General features: G+C 34.8%; 1 protein-coding gene across 1 annotated transcript; it reads right to left on the bottom strand.

Moving 5' to 3' along the window:
* Positions 1 to 1,013: 1,013 nt before the first annotated feature.
* On the bottom strand, positions 1,014 to 1,946 carry LOC101970303 (putative olfactory receptor 10D4). Its single transcript, XM_013364825.2, has one exon. The coding sequence runs from the start codon at positions 1,944 to 1,946 to the stop codon at positions 1,014 to 1,016; it is 933 nt and encodes a 310-aa protein (XP_013220279.2).
* Positions 1,947 to 15,349: the final 13,403 nt, after the last annotated feature.

Raw genomic sequence — 15,349 nt, 5'->3', positions numbered from 1 at the left:
TTATAAGAAAAGTCATAAATAACTAGTAGATAAAATATAAATAGAGAAGATAATATAGAAAAAGAGGAAGAGAATTATATTTATTACACAATTTAGTATAGTTTCTAGAAACTAAACTTACCTGTTACCCTCAGCATTATGGAACACAGAGATTAGGGGAAGAAAAATAACTTATATTGTTTGTTTTATGAGAAAGGAAGAAACTTCCCGTGGGAGGGAAATTTACTATTCCTATTTGAATTTAAATAATTTTAGTTTGGTTTTTCTTTATAGACACAGAAATAAATCAACATCTTTGTTTTAAAGCCAAATAGCAAACTATTTATTGTCAATAAGAGTTTTTTATTTTTTAACCACATTTTTACAAGACAAAAATTCTTACTTTGTGTATCTAATGAGAAACAATATAGACTCATATCTTTCCAGAGGTCTAATAATGCAATGAAAACATCTAGGTCCAAAGGAATCAGCACAATAAAAAAACTCTCAAAATCACAGAAGACTATATTCCAAGAAGATATTACCTTAAATATTAGTTAACTTAGTTTGAATTTTGATGTTGCTTGCTGGAAATTGGAGTTCACTCTCTAAAAGAAAAGAGACAGAATTCTGATGTTATATATTAAACTTTCTTCAATTTGTTTCTCTCACTCTCTTTTTCCTCACTATGTATAAGTGTACACTTTTAACCAAGACCATGAGGAGACAGATGTGTTTTAATTCTTTCAACTATTTAAACAACTAAGAAATGTTTTGGGGTACAATTGTGCTGAGACAGAATTCATACAGCGTAAGTGCAATGTCAAGTAGCAACATGATAAGTTCTATTTCATTATAAACATGGGGGGAAAAGATAGACAAGTATATTAAAATATTGAGAATAAGAGGTAGATTGATTCAGAGTATATTTTATTTCAATATGTTTTGAGAACCGCAGATGAGAATTTGTCCTATGATATGGAAAATCAGACTTCATCCTAAAAAGCTTTAGAGTCTTTTATTTATTTTTTAATTTATTTTTCCAGAGCATGACTTCTCTTGGAAAATACATTCCTCAGGGCTGATTTTACGTCTTTATTCCTCAGGCTGTATATAAGTGGGTTCAGCATGGGAGTCACAAGGTTGTTCAAGATCTGAACAACAGCACCCAGCAGGGGCCTGGGGTTGGGCTGTAGGTAGATGATGATGACTGGCCCATAGGCACAAAGAATTGCAGCCAGGTGGGCACTGCAGGTGGAGAATGCTCTTTGCCTGCCCTCTGTTGAACGAATTTTGGATATGGAGATCCCAATGCGAGTGTAGGAAACAAGGATGAGAAAAAAGCAAATGAGAGACAAAATACCAACATTTGTAAAACCTACTCTCTGAGCCAGAGATGTGTCCTCACAGGCTAGAGGTAGCACTGCAGGTATATCACAGAAGTAATAGCCCACCTCGTTGGAGCCACAGTAGGGCAACTGGAAGGTGAGCGAGGTTAGGATAATGGCATGGACACAGCCACCCATCCAGGTCCCTGTGGCCAAGACAGAGCACACTCTGTGGTTCATGATGACCATGTATCTCAAGGGAAAGCATATGGCAACAAATCGGTCATAGGCCATCACTGTGTACAGGAAACACTCAGTGCAGCCCAGGAAATGGTAGAAGAAGAGCTGGGCAGCACAGCCCTGGAAAGAGATGCCATGTTCCTGCCCTGAGAGGTACAACAACATCTTGGGAGCAGTTGTGGAAGAGAAACCCAGGTCAAAGATGGAGAGGTTTCCCAAGAAAAAGTACATGGGAGTGTGAAGCCGAGAGGAGGAGATGATAGCAGTGAGAATGAGCACATTTCCCAGGAGGGTACAGAAATAAACTAATGAGAACACGAAGAAAAGGGCTGTCTCTAGGTCCTTTGTCTCAGGGATTCCCAGCAGGATGAATTCGCTCACCATGGTTTGATTTCTCATTTTTATAGAAGAATCAGTTCTTGATTGTCTGTAGAAAGAAAGCTGTGGTTAAATTTAATATGTACGTAAATTTGCTCTGTTTAGATCAGTGGAATGAAATGGAAAAGAAAATTATCTAGGTATTTAGAGAGTGATGCTTCCTGAAAAAATTGTCTTTATCTGCCCACATCTCCCAAGGGCATACCCTTCCATAGTGCAGTTTCCAATAGCAGGTGGCACTCATGAACAATCCCACTCAGCCTCATTGGTCTATTCTCCTATCTTCCATTCTGCATACACACTGCTAAATTGCATTAATTGAAATGTTCCTTTGTGACACTTGTGGAAGCCACACGTGAAAAAGATACAGTATTTATTCAGTGGTCTCATCCTCTGGAGTCCCTGAAATTAGTGCAGATGAGTGACTGGCAGCCTCCACCTCAGGCTCCAAAGTCTGTAATTCTTTAAGCAGGTCCAAGTTAAACAACACTAGTTTTGCACCAGTAGGAGACACAAGGGAGAGGGTAGTAAAAACACCTTTATAAGTTTTATAAATTGAAAACCTTGAATTTTATATTGTTTTATGTTTTCCAACACAGTAAGATCTTTAAATTATAGATCGCTCTGTGGATTCTAAAAAAAATACATAAGACCCTATCAATATCTATTATTGCTCTCTTTCTCTATCTCTCTCTCACACATTCATATACACAATCTATATGTGATTGTGAGGAAAACCAAGATAAAAAATAAAGGTAAGCTGGGCATGGTGTCCCAGCCCTGTAATCTCAGAGGCCCAGCATGCTGAGGCAGGAGGATCATGAGTTCAAAGCCAGCCTCAGAATTTTAGCAAGGCGGTAAGCAACTCAGTGAGACTCTTTCTTTAAATAAAATACAAAAACAGGGCTGAGGAGGTGGCTCAGTGGTTAAGCCCCTGTGTCCAATCCCTGTACCAAAATATAAGTAAATAAATAATAAACAAAGGCAAAACTTCAGGTACTCACATCGAAAACACTGTGCATAAATGGCTCGATCTGTTGAATGTTGTTTTTGTTTCCTCCCCAGTAGAAGAAAGAAGCTTCCCCTGCCACAATTCCCAACAGCCTACAGGTTGCTAATAAGGGTCCTGAATTACTCTCTTTTTTAGCTACTTTCAGGTAGAATGCCACATATCTAAGGGTACTCCAGCTCCTTTACAGTCATTTCCTGTCTGACTCCAGGAACTGCAGCAATTCATAAACACAGGAGATTTTAATAACCTCGGTTTTCCTTTGGGCATTAATCCTTCAAGTCAGGAACCTCATTGTGCAAGAGTGCAATTAACTACTTGGTATAATTGGAGCTCAGAAATGAGAAAGTGAGATGAAGAGAAAGAGAGAGAGATTATTATAATTTCCTTTGTAAAATATACTTTGTGGAATAAAAGGTTGATCTGATACCTATGTAGCACATACTTATGTATACATGTTTTTATTTAGTGCTTTTTTATGTGCTAATGTTTTTCTTAGATCATTTATACATTATCTTACTCCACAATACTGCCAGAATTGACCTATTGCAATAACAACTGCAGAAGCTGAGAGAATTAAAGAAACTGATGAAAAGCTAGGCCCAGTAAATTTGGGAACAAGGGCAGCTCCAGGGCCATTAACAGTAGAGTTTTGGGGAGCAGCCTTAGAGCAAGGCTGTGCAATGACTGAGGTTCAATGGTCTCATCCTCTGGAGTCCCTGAAATTAGTGCCCTTGGCTTTTATGAAACTCAACTTAAAATTTAGTACAATGTCCTTGGTTAAGTCACATTCTTGCCCTGTGTTCAGGGTCCAGGATCCAGGGAAACAAATATGGCAGTGCTCAATGGTATGGACAGGGGCTACTGCCTAGACAGACAAGTAGAAAATATGCTGAAGGGCTATTATGAGTTTGAAGCTATTACTTGAAATGTCTGTCTTGTGTATTGAGTGGCATATATTGTGTCTTCCATGTTAATGTTATGAATATTCAATAAATATTGGGTAGAGGGTACCAGACCTAATTCTTCAATGAATATAATTATTCATTTGTTTATTTAGATATACATGAATTCCACTTATTCCAACAAATATCTAGAGTCCAATTTATGCCATATATTAATCACTTGCTAAGAGAGACAGACAAGTGAGCTGTAAAATGGATTAGACATATTCCCTTGGCTCAAGATATGTAAACTATCTCTGGGAGAAACAGCATCGTACAGTCTTATTTAGATCTCAAAATTCTGATGAAATCTACAGGATACGAAAAAGTAAGTAATGAAGATAGTTTTTGTTTGTTTTGATGCTGCTGTTGTTTATATATGCCCCAAATCATGGAAGGAGGTAGCCTTTGGCTTGTTTTTCAGGACTTTTGTCCATGAAGTTTCTGATCAAGATTTAGTGCTTACAGGATGTTTAGGTAGTTACACCACTCTGAAAACATCTCAAATCTAGAATCATTAAAAATTAATAAAATTAAAATTTAAAACATTATTAAAATTAATAATATTTTTCTTACACACTAAACAAATGATAAAAGATAAAAACTAGATACTTTTATCTTTCTTTTTTTTTTTTTGCCTTTTAAGTATGATAGAGGGAACTCAGGGCATGGCACATGCTGGGCAGGCACCTTACCTCTGAGACACACCCCCAGTCCAATCCTTGATTATCTTTAAATTTTGTAGCACCATGACTGGCATGAAGAATTATTTTTTATGAATAAAGAGATGATTCATATATTTGTGACGAGCAATCAAAATTTCTTTAAATTTATATTAGCTAAAATTTAGAAAGGCAAATAAAATAGATTATGTTAGATGTTCACTTTAGAACCAAGGTGGCATGTGCTAAATTACTGTGATTGTCACAGTGATAATACATCCACATCCCCAAAGGTCCAATGTTCTCAGTGATGATATTTATTAGTAGTCATTAGAGGGCAAAGGGACAGAAACTGATAAAATAGCAAAAGGTCTCTTATTTGTGCTTATAGTTATCATCTTCCAGAAAGCAACAAGATATTCCAAAATTAACATAAGCAAAAAAGTAAAATTGCAAGTTGTTTTTTATCTGCATTTTTTAGCAAAGTTTTGCTGTTTGTGTCAAATAGATTTTGTATGTGCGTAGAACACATCAAATACTAATTTTTAAGGAATTATTACTATTTAATTGAGAAAATGTAGATATGTTTATGTAGTACAATATGATGTTTTCAATAGGTATATCTTATGAAATGACTAAATCAAGCTAATTAATATATGGATTACCTTTTTTTTGTAGTGAAAACACTTAAAATCTACTCTCAACAATTTTAAAGGCTACAATACAATTTTATTAATTCTAGTCATAGTATTGTGCAATAGATCTCTTGAACATGTTTCCCCTGTTTAACTGAAATTTTGTATCCTTTGATCAATATTCCCTTTTAGCAAGCCCCAGTCCTTGATAAACCCCTTTCTAATCTCCACTTCTATGAGTTCAAATTTTTTAAATTCCCCATACCAGAGAAAATGCACAATATTTGTCTTCCTCTGCATAGCTTATAAATAAGATCCCTGAACTACAGAATTTTGAGATACTTGTTCAGGAAAAAAGGAGAAAGATATTCACAAGATCAAAAAAAAAAAAAAAAAAAAGAAAGAAATAAAGAAAAGAAAAAAATGCAACTGGTAAAGTGCAAAAGCCCAGCATTAGCCTCATCTGATAACATCAGAGCAGATGTTTATTTACTTGAGTTTCTATGTATGACAGTACACTAAAACCAGATTTCAATTCTCTTATCTGGGTGGGCCTCCCACAGATGCCCTCTAGGAATGCTTACAAGGTAGGAATCAACAGAGGAGAGCAACAAATGGGTAGGAGAATAATAAACCCCACTCTGTGGCTTTAGAACATTTTCTTGTAAATAAGTTTAGGCATGATGTAGAAGCAACATAATTACTACTACACCACTGGGTTTTGAAATGACTCTGCTTTTTTTCCTCAAGAGTAATTACTCTGAATGTTTTTCCACTTCAACTTTTTAGATTTTATCATTTTCACTTGACCCCAGTCTGAAATATTCTTTCCTCCCTCTTGAAAACAGCTTTTTAAAAAGTAAATGTTACAAACTCATTGCAAAATAATAAAGAAACACACAAAAATGTAAGTTATTCAAATCCCCACAAATAGGATTACATATTTTAACATTTAGGTGGACATTGTTTCCAATGCCCATTTATACATGGACAATTTGTATTGGGATAAAATAATGTGTAAGTATTCACAACCTCTGTAAGAGATGGTGTGGCTCAGGCCAGGGAGATAGAATACATCTGGGGACAAGTTACAGATGGGAACAACAACAATAGATAGAAATCCCAAGAAGAAATACATGAGAGTTTCAAGAATAGAGGAAGAAAGGAATGCTATAAAAATCAGTCATTTCCAAGCAGAGTGAAGAGATAGATGACAAAGAAGATAACTAAGAGAAAAGTCTTCATTCCCTCCATCTGAGGTATTCCCAGGGGAGTGAACTCATTGAGCACAATGTGATTTGGTGACAATGAGTGTACTGGTATTGTGTCTGTCACAATCACACTCCACCTTCCTATTTTTGTGTTCTTTGGAAAAGTCACATCCTATATAAAGATGCAAATATAGTATATTTAAACATTTCTAATTGTGCAATTTATGAAACCTTAGAGTCACAAAACTAAAATTTTTAATATAACATTTGTGTGTTTTCTGTATTGTAAAAATTTGTATTTAAAAGAGTATTTGTGGCAAGAATACTTAAAATTGATCTACTTTCTTAACAGATTTGTAAGTATACTATACAGTAATGTCAGACACAGAAGAATATGTTCATAGCTGTATCTCTAGAATACCATATTTATTATTGTTTATTTTTTAACAGAATCAAATTTTTAAATGCTCTAAAATGATTGCTTTTGACCAAAACCAGATTTAGGCCATTTTTAATAACCCAAGACAGCAATTGTTACATCAAATTTGTTTTTGGCCAAATGAAAAGAATTTAGATATTTGTTAATATATCATGTGGTCTAATTGTTCATATAGGATAGATAGGGTGGGTATCGAACGTCTTCACACTTGCTTGTAACTGATCATCTTCTACTGCTGGAGTTTAAAACTGTACCTCCTGCCTTTGTAGGACTTCTAATGGTTTCATGATCCCTCTGAAGCATCATTTATAATATATTCTGAAGCAGGAACACTCTGAGCATAAACAATTAAATACTGAATGTTCAGGGAGTTTGGGAATTACAAAATATTGCACAGTCATCAAGTTTCTTTTTCAAGATATTGGATATCAAAAAGCTTTGGAATCCTTCCTGACCATCCCATTTTTCTGTGTTAGGTTCATGTCTCATTGACACCCTTTGTTCTCTATAGATGTCAGGATTTGGCCTGTCTGTTCTGTGATTATTTTGAATTTCAGTTTATTTCCTTACTTCTTGTGGTTCTTGTTTCCCATGGGCCAGAACTTAATCATAAGATGACACTGGATTTAAGAAAGACTGGAAAACTGGAAAATGTTTTATTTTGGAATATCCATAGACTTGGCTTCACTTAGGATACCTACTAATAAGAAAAGAAGGTGAGGATCAATGTTCAAAAATACCTAGCAAGGCCAAAGCACAAGAACAGACTTTCATGTGGAGATTTCTCATCTGAAGTAGCCTCTATTTGTTCTGTAACATACTACACTGATGTATTGAATAAAGGGGTTTCTGTCCACAGGCAGTAGCACATCTTTAATGGTGTCCCATAAAAGTATTATAAAGCTGAAAGATTTCTATTTCCCTGTGGTGTCATACCCATCCTAATGTTATAGCAGGAAGCATCATATGTAATGCTGTATTAATGTACCTATTGTGCTGCCAGTCACATACAAGTAGGGGACAATAAATTATGGGAGCTATATAGTATTTGACAGAGATGATAAATGACTATGTTATTGATTTATACATTTAGCATACTATATTCTTTACCATCGTTTATAGTGTACCATTTTAAAAAAGAAAACCTTACTGTATACCAACAGGAGCCTCATACATCTTATGTTTGATTCATATCTTGATTATATCAAGGGCCCATGTTCTTAATTGACCTGGATTTTTGGTTCTGTGTTAGTATACTTTTGATTACATAATAAAGAAAATACCTAATGAAACATGTTTCAAAACATGTTCCATAGCTGAGCCATGCATGATGGTTTTAGTTTCTTGAAGAACTTTCACTACCAGATATATACTTCTTTGCTTATTTGTTTGTTTATTGTTTTTTTCCTCCATTTACAATATAAGCTCAAAGGGGAGAAGAATTTGTCTTTTTTCCAAATGCCAATGTGCAGAATAGTATCTTCTGTTTTGTATAGAAGCCCAGCAAATATATGTTGAGCTTCCCAAACAAATAATCTTAATCTTATATTAACTATAGCCTTACTTTTAATCTTAATTCTTACCCTTGGACTAGCCTACGAATAAATTTAAAAAGATTTAGAATGAATTGAATATGATAATTAATTTAAAAATAAAACAAGTGATTCAGACTCACTAAATTATGGGTTACCATAATTATCAAAATGCCTATTATTATTCTTAATACTATCTTAGCTTATTCTACATCCCTGCTAGGAATATTCATCTACCGATCCCACTTAATATCATCACTTTTATGTTTAGAGGGTATAATACTGTCAATATTTGTCCTATGCTCCCTCCTAATTATAAATTTCCACTTCTCTTTATCATTCATAATTCCCATCATTTTACTAGTATTTGCTGCATGTGAAGCAGCTGTAGGTCTAGCCCTTCTCGTGATAGTATCTAATACATATGGCCTAGACTACGTCCAAAACCTAAACATTCTTCAATGCTAAAAATTATTATTCCCACAATCCTACTTGTCCCCCTTATATGATTCTCAAAACCCTCAATAATTTGAATTAATCCCTCAATTCATAGTCTGATAATTAGCCTAATTGTTCTCCTCACATTAAATCGTCCTACAAATACAGATCTAATTTTTTCATTAGCCTTCTTTACAGCCTTCTCCCTTATTAATTCTAACAGCATGACTCCTACCCCTTATAATTATAGCAAGTCAAAGTCACCTAACCCAAGAACCATTAATCTGAAAGAAACTATATATTCTTATATTAATCTCACTACAATCCTTTTTAATTATAACTTTCTCTGCCACTGAATTAATCATGTTTTATATCCTATTTGAGGCCACCTTAATCCCTACACTAATTATTATCACTCGATGAGGAAACCAGACTGAACGATTAAATGCAGGATTATATTTTCTATTTTATACCCTGGTAGGTTCTTTACCCTTACTAGTGGCACTAATCTACATTCAAAAATCCACAGGATCTTTAAATTTTATTATTTCAATATATGAGTCATTCGTTCTTCCTATATCCTGAACAAATGATATCCTATGACTAGCATGTATTATAGCTTTTATAGTTAAAATACCTCTACACAGCCTCCACCTTTGATTACCAAAAGCCCATGTCAAAGCTCCCATTGCCGGTTCCATAGTTTTAGCTGCTATTCTATTAAAACTTGGTGGATATGGAATAATTTGAATTTCAACTTTACTACATCCTATCACAGGTAATATAGCATACCCCTTTATTATATTATCATTATGAGGCATAATCATAACAAGCTCAATCTGCTTACGACAAACAGACCTAAAATCTCTCATTGCTTACTCATCAGTAAGTCATATAGCACTAGTAATTGTAGCAATTATAATTCAAACCCCCTGAAGCTTTATAGGAGCCACAGCACTAATAATTGCCCATGGACTAACATCTTCTATACTATTCTGTCTAGCAAATACTAACTACGAACGAATTCATAGTCGAACTATAACACTAGCCCGAGGCTTACAGTCCATTCTTCCTGTTATAGCAACATGATGAGTTCTAGCTACCCTGACCAATCTAGCTCTTCCCCCTTCTATTAACTTAATTGGTGAACTATTCATTATTATAGCATCATTCACTTGATCAAATATTACAATTATCCTAACTGGCTTAAATATGTTAATTACAGCCCTTTACTCATTATATATACTGATTATAACACAACGAGGAAAACTTACGTATCATACATTAAATGTTAATCCCTCTTTCACAAGAGAAAATACACTTATATTTCTTCATCTTTTTCCACTTGCCATTCTATCGACAAACCCCACCGTTATTCTGGGTCATATACACTGTAAATATAGTTTAAGCAAAACTTTAGATTGTGAATCTAACAATAGAGAATTGTAATCTCTTATTTACCAAGAAAGCATGCAAGAACTGCTAATTCATGCTCCCCGTGATTACACCCAGGGCTTTCTTAACTTTTATAGGATAGTAGAAATCTGTTGGTCTTAGGAACCAAAAAATTGGTACAACTCCAAATAAAAGTAATTAATATATTCTCTTCACTCATCCTTACATCACTTGTAACTCTTTCATTTCCTATTTTCCTTACTGTAACTGACCACTATAAACACACTAATTACCCAAACTACGTAAAAATCTCTTCATTTGTACATTATCACTCTGCATTATACCAACACTAATGTTTATTAACTCAAATTATGAACTCATTATCTCAAATTAACACTGAATGACTATTTAAGCATTCACTCTTTCCATAAGCTTTAAGCTAGATTACTTTTCCATACTATTTATACCTGTAGCATTATTCGTTACATGATCAATTATAGAATTCTCAATATGACATATACACTCTGATCCCTTTATTAACTGATTCTTCAAATATCTCCTCTTATTCCTTATCACTATAATAATTCTAGTTGCATACAACAACCTATTTCAACTATTTATTGGCTGATAAAGGGTAGGTATTATATCTTTTTTATTAATCGGTTGATTATATGTTCGAACAGATGCTCTCCAAGCCATCCTGTACAACCAAATTGGAGATATCGGATTTGTTCTAGCTATAGCATGATTTTTACTCAACTCAAACTCATGAGAACTCCAACAACTCTTCATAATAGATGTATCTCTACTTCCCCTACTAGGACTACGCCAGAGGAAAATCTGCCCAATTCGGCCTTCACCCTTGACTACCTTCTGCCATAGAAGATCCAACCCCTATATCAGCTTTACTTCACTCCAGCACAATAGTAGTAGCAGGAGTTTTCCTCCTTATTCGCTTCTACCCACTAATAGAACACAACAAGACTATCCAAACACTCACTCTCTGTTTAGGAGCTATCACTACTCTATTCACCGCTATCTGTGCCCTAACCCAAAATGATATCAAAACGATTATCGCATTCTCCACTTCAAGCCAATTAGGATTAATAATAGTAATTTATGGAATTAATCAACCCCACTTAGCATTTCTTCATATTTGTACACATGCATTCTTTAAAGCTATAGTATTTATATGCTCAGGATCAATTATTCATAACCTAAACGACAAATGAGACATTCGAAAAATAGGAGGGTTATTTAAAGCCCTTCCATTTACCTCATCTTTACTTATTATTGATAGTCTGGCACTAACAGGAACTCCCTTTTTAACCGGATTCTACTCTAAAGACCTAATTATTGAATCTGCAAACACGTCCTATACCAATGCCTGAGCCCTTACTATCACTCTTCTTGCCACCTCCCTAACTGCTGTCTACAGTACACGAATTATCTTCTATGCCCTAATAGGACAACCTCGATTCTCTACACTAACTTCTATTAATGAAAATTACCCTCAACTACTTAATTCAATTAAACACCTTCTTATTGGCAGCATCATTGCAGGATTTATCCTTTCATTCAATATTCCACCTATAAACGTTTCAGTTCTAACCATACCTATTTATCTAAAACTTACAGCACTATTAGTAACCATTTTAGGATTTGTTATTGCCATAGAACTAAACTCAATAACGCTTTATCTTAAAACCAAAATGTACTCAAACATATCAAAATTTTCAACCTTACTAGGCTATTTTCCCCCTATTATTCACCGACTTAACCCTCACTTCAATATTATCATAAGCCAAAAACTTTCATCAACTCTATTAGACCTAGTCTGATTAGAAAAAACTATTCCCAAATTTACCACTAATTTTCACTCAACAGCCTCTACCATAGCCTCTAACCAAAAAGGCCTCATTAAACTATATTTTCTATCATTCCTAGCTTCAACACTCCTAGCAATCATAACCATATTCTATTTCCATGTGTAATTTCAATCACAAGAAAAATACTAACAAACAATGATCAACCAGCCACAACCATTAGTCAACTTCCATAACTATATATAGCTGCCACCCCTATTGAATCTTCACGAATTAACCCCAATTCATCTCCCTCAAACACTGTTCAGTTCTCTGAATCCTTAAACTCAATTACAATTTCTATTTCATCATACAAAACTATAAATATGACAATCATGAACTCCACTAAAAATCCTAATAATAAAACCCCTCAAATGACTACATTTGATCCTCATGTTTCTGGATACTCCTCTGTTGCTATAGCTGTAGTATAACCAAACACCACCAATATTCCTCCTAAGTAAATTAAAAATACTATTAAACCTAAAAAAGACCCCCCAAAATATAACATAACCCCACACCCAATTCCCCCACTAACAATTAATCCTAAACCTCCATAAATAGGAGAAGGCTTTGAAGGAAACCCTACAAAGCCTAAAACAAAAAGTATACTTAATAAGTATGGAACGTATGTCATTATTTTTACATGGAATCTAACCATGACTAATGACATGAAAAATCATCATTGTTATTCAACTATAAAAATGTTAATGACAAACACCTGCAAAACCCACCCTTTAATTAAAATCATTAACCACTCTTTTATTGATTTGCCTGCACCTTCTAATATTTCCACATGATGAAACTTTGGGTCTCTACTAGGCCTCTGTCTAGCTCTTCAAATCCTTACTGGATTATTTCTAGCAATACACTACACATCTGACACCATAACAGCCTTTTCATCAGTTACTCACATCAGCCGAGATGTAAATTAAGGCTGACTTATCCGCTATATACATGCTAAGGGCACATCAATATTTTTTATCTGCCTCTTCCTTCACATAGGCCGAGGGTTATACTATGGCTCATACACCTACTTTGAAACATGAAACATTGGAGTCATTCTCCTATTTGCAGTAATAGCCACGGCATTCATGGGCTATGTTCTCCCCTGAGGCCAAATATCATTCTGAGGAGCAACTGTAATTACTAATCTTTTATCTGCTATTCCATACATCGGTACAACCTTAGTAGAATGAATTTGAGGTGGCTTCTCAGTCAACAAAGCTACTCTAACACAATTTTTCACATTCCACTTTGTCCTTCCGTTTATCATTGCAGCTCTAGTTATGGTCCATCTCCTTTTCCTCCATGAAACTGGATCAAACAACCCCTCAGGCCTTATTTCTGACTCAGATAAAATCCCCTTTCACCCGTATTACACTATTAAAGATATCCTCGGAGTTTTTCTTCTTATTCTAGTTTTAATAACCCTAGTTTTATTTTCACCAGATCTTCTAGGAGGTCCCGACAGTTACATACACGCAAACCCCCTAAGCACTCCACCCCACATTAAACCAGAATGATATTTCTTATTTGCCTACGCTATCTCCGATCTATTCCCAACAAACTAGGAGGTGTTTTAGCCCTAGTCTTCTCAATTCTTATTCTGATACTCTTTCTATTACTCCATTTATCTAAACAACGTAGCATAATATTTCGGCCATTAAGTCAGTGTATATTCTGAATCCTAGTAGCAGACCTATTTACACTAACCTGAATCGGAGGACAATCTGTTGAGTACCCATTTATTATCATTGGTCAACTAGCATCAATTCTATATTTCGCTATTATTCTCCTAATTTTACCAACTGTCAGCCTAATTGAAAGTAAACATCTTAAATGAAGAGCTCTAATAGTATAAATATTACCTTGGTCTTGTAAACCAAAAATGAAGTTATAAACTTCTTAGAGCAATACATATCAGGGAAGAAAACAGACTTTCCACCTTCAACTCCCAAAGCTGATATTTCTTACTTAAACTATTCCCTGCACTCGACTAGTTGCTTAAATTTTGACTTCCATGTCACTATTAATTTTCATTCAATAATTCATTCTCCTATGTAAATCGTGCATTTAATGCTTTCCCCCATTAAGTCATTAGTAATCCATGTACATAGGACATTATATGTTTAATCAACATTAATAATACTCCCACCATGCATATAAGCACGTCCATAATACTAACATAGTACATAATACAGTATCTTATGACTTCACATTAAATGCTCATCAATACGACCTTGGCCACCCCAGTAACCATTTTCCAAAATACATGGCACATCAATATCACTGGCGGTACATACCACATTCAGTCATAAATCTTTCTCATTCCAAATGACTATCCCCTACCAACTTTGGTCTCATAATCTACCATCCTCCGAGAAACCATCTACTCGCCCACTTCGTGTCCCTCTTCTTGCTCTGATCTCATTTTAACTTGGGGGTAGTTAATAATGAACTTTATCTGGCATCCGGTTCCTACCTCAGGGCCATAAACCGCATAATCGCCCTCTCATTCCTCTTAAATAAGACATCACGATGGATTAGTTCTATTCTAGCCCATGACCCAACATAACTGCACTGTCATGCCTTTAGTGGTTTTATTTTTGGGGGGGATGCAGGGACTCACCATTGGCCATCAGAGGCCTCGTTCCATTCAATTCAATTGTAGCTGGACTTACTAGTCAATATTCTCGCTTTACATAACTACTATGCCATAGTCAGGCTTAATGCTCGATAGACAAAAAAAAAAAAAAAAAGTTAAAACAGAAATTCCATAGTAGACCCAAATGCAAAATAAGCATTTAACCAATTATCTTTTCTCTGAATCTATTTAAACCTTCTTATTTGCTTAAAAATTTATTGACTCCCTTCTTAGTAGATTGAAATCTATAAATAAATTTTAATTAAATCCCCATAAATAATTATACTATACTATTCTTACACTAATAATACTTACATATTACTCTGTTTACCAAATCCTATATAAGCATACCCTTCAAATTTCATATGTTAATGTAGCTTAATTCAAAAAGCAAAGCACTGAAAATGCTTAGATGGGTATTTTATACCCCATAAACACATAAGTTTGGTCCTGGCCTTTTTATTAGCTTTCAGCTAACTTATACATGCAAGCATCCCTGCCCCAGTGAGAATGCTCTCTATGTCTATTAATTGATCAAAAAGTGCAGGCATCAAGTTCACTAATCCTAGTAGCTCATAACTCCTTGCTCCACCACACCCCCACGGGACACAGCAGTAATTAAAATTAAGCCTATAAATGAAAGTTTG

Source organism: Ictidomys tridecemlineatus, chromosome 4, assembly GCF_052094955.1.
Source record: "Ictidomys tridecemlineatus isolate mIctTri1 chromosome 4, mIctTri1.hap1, whole genome shotgun sequence".
Classification (NCBI taxonomy): domain Eukaryota; kingdom Metazoa; phylum Chordata; class Mammalia; order Rodentia; family Sciuridae; genus Ictidomys; species Ictidomys tridecemlineatus.
The sequence above is the reverse complement of the archived record's forward strand: the minus strand, read 5'-3'. Positions and strand labels throughout refer to the sequence as shown.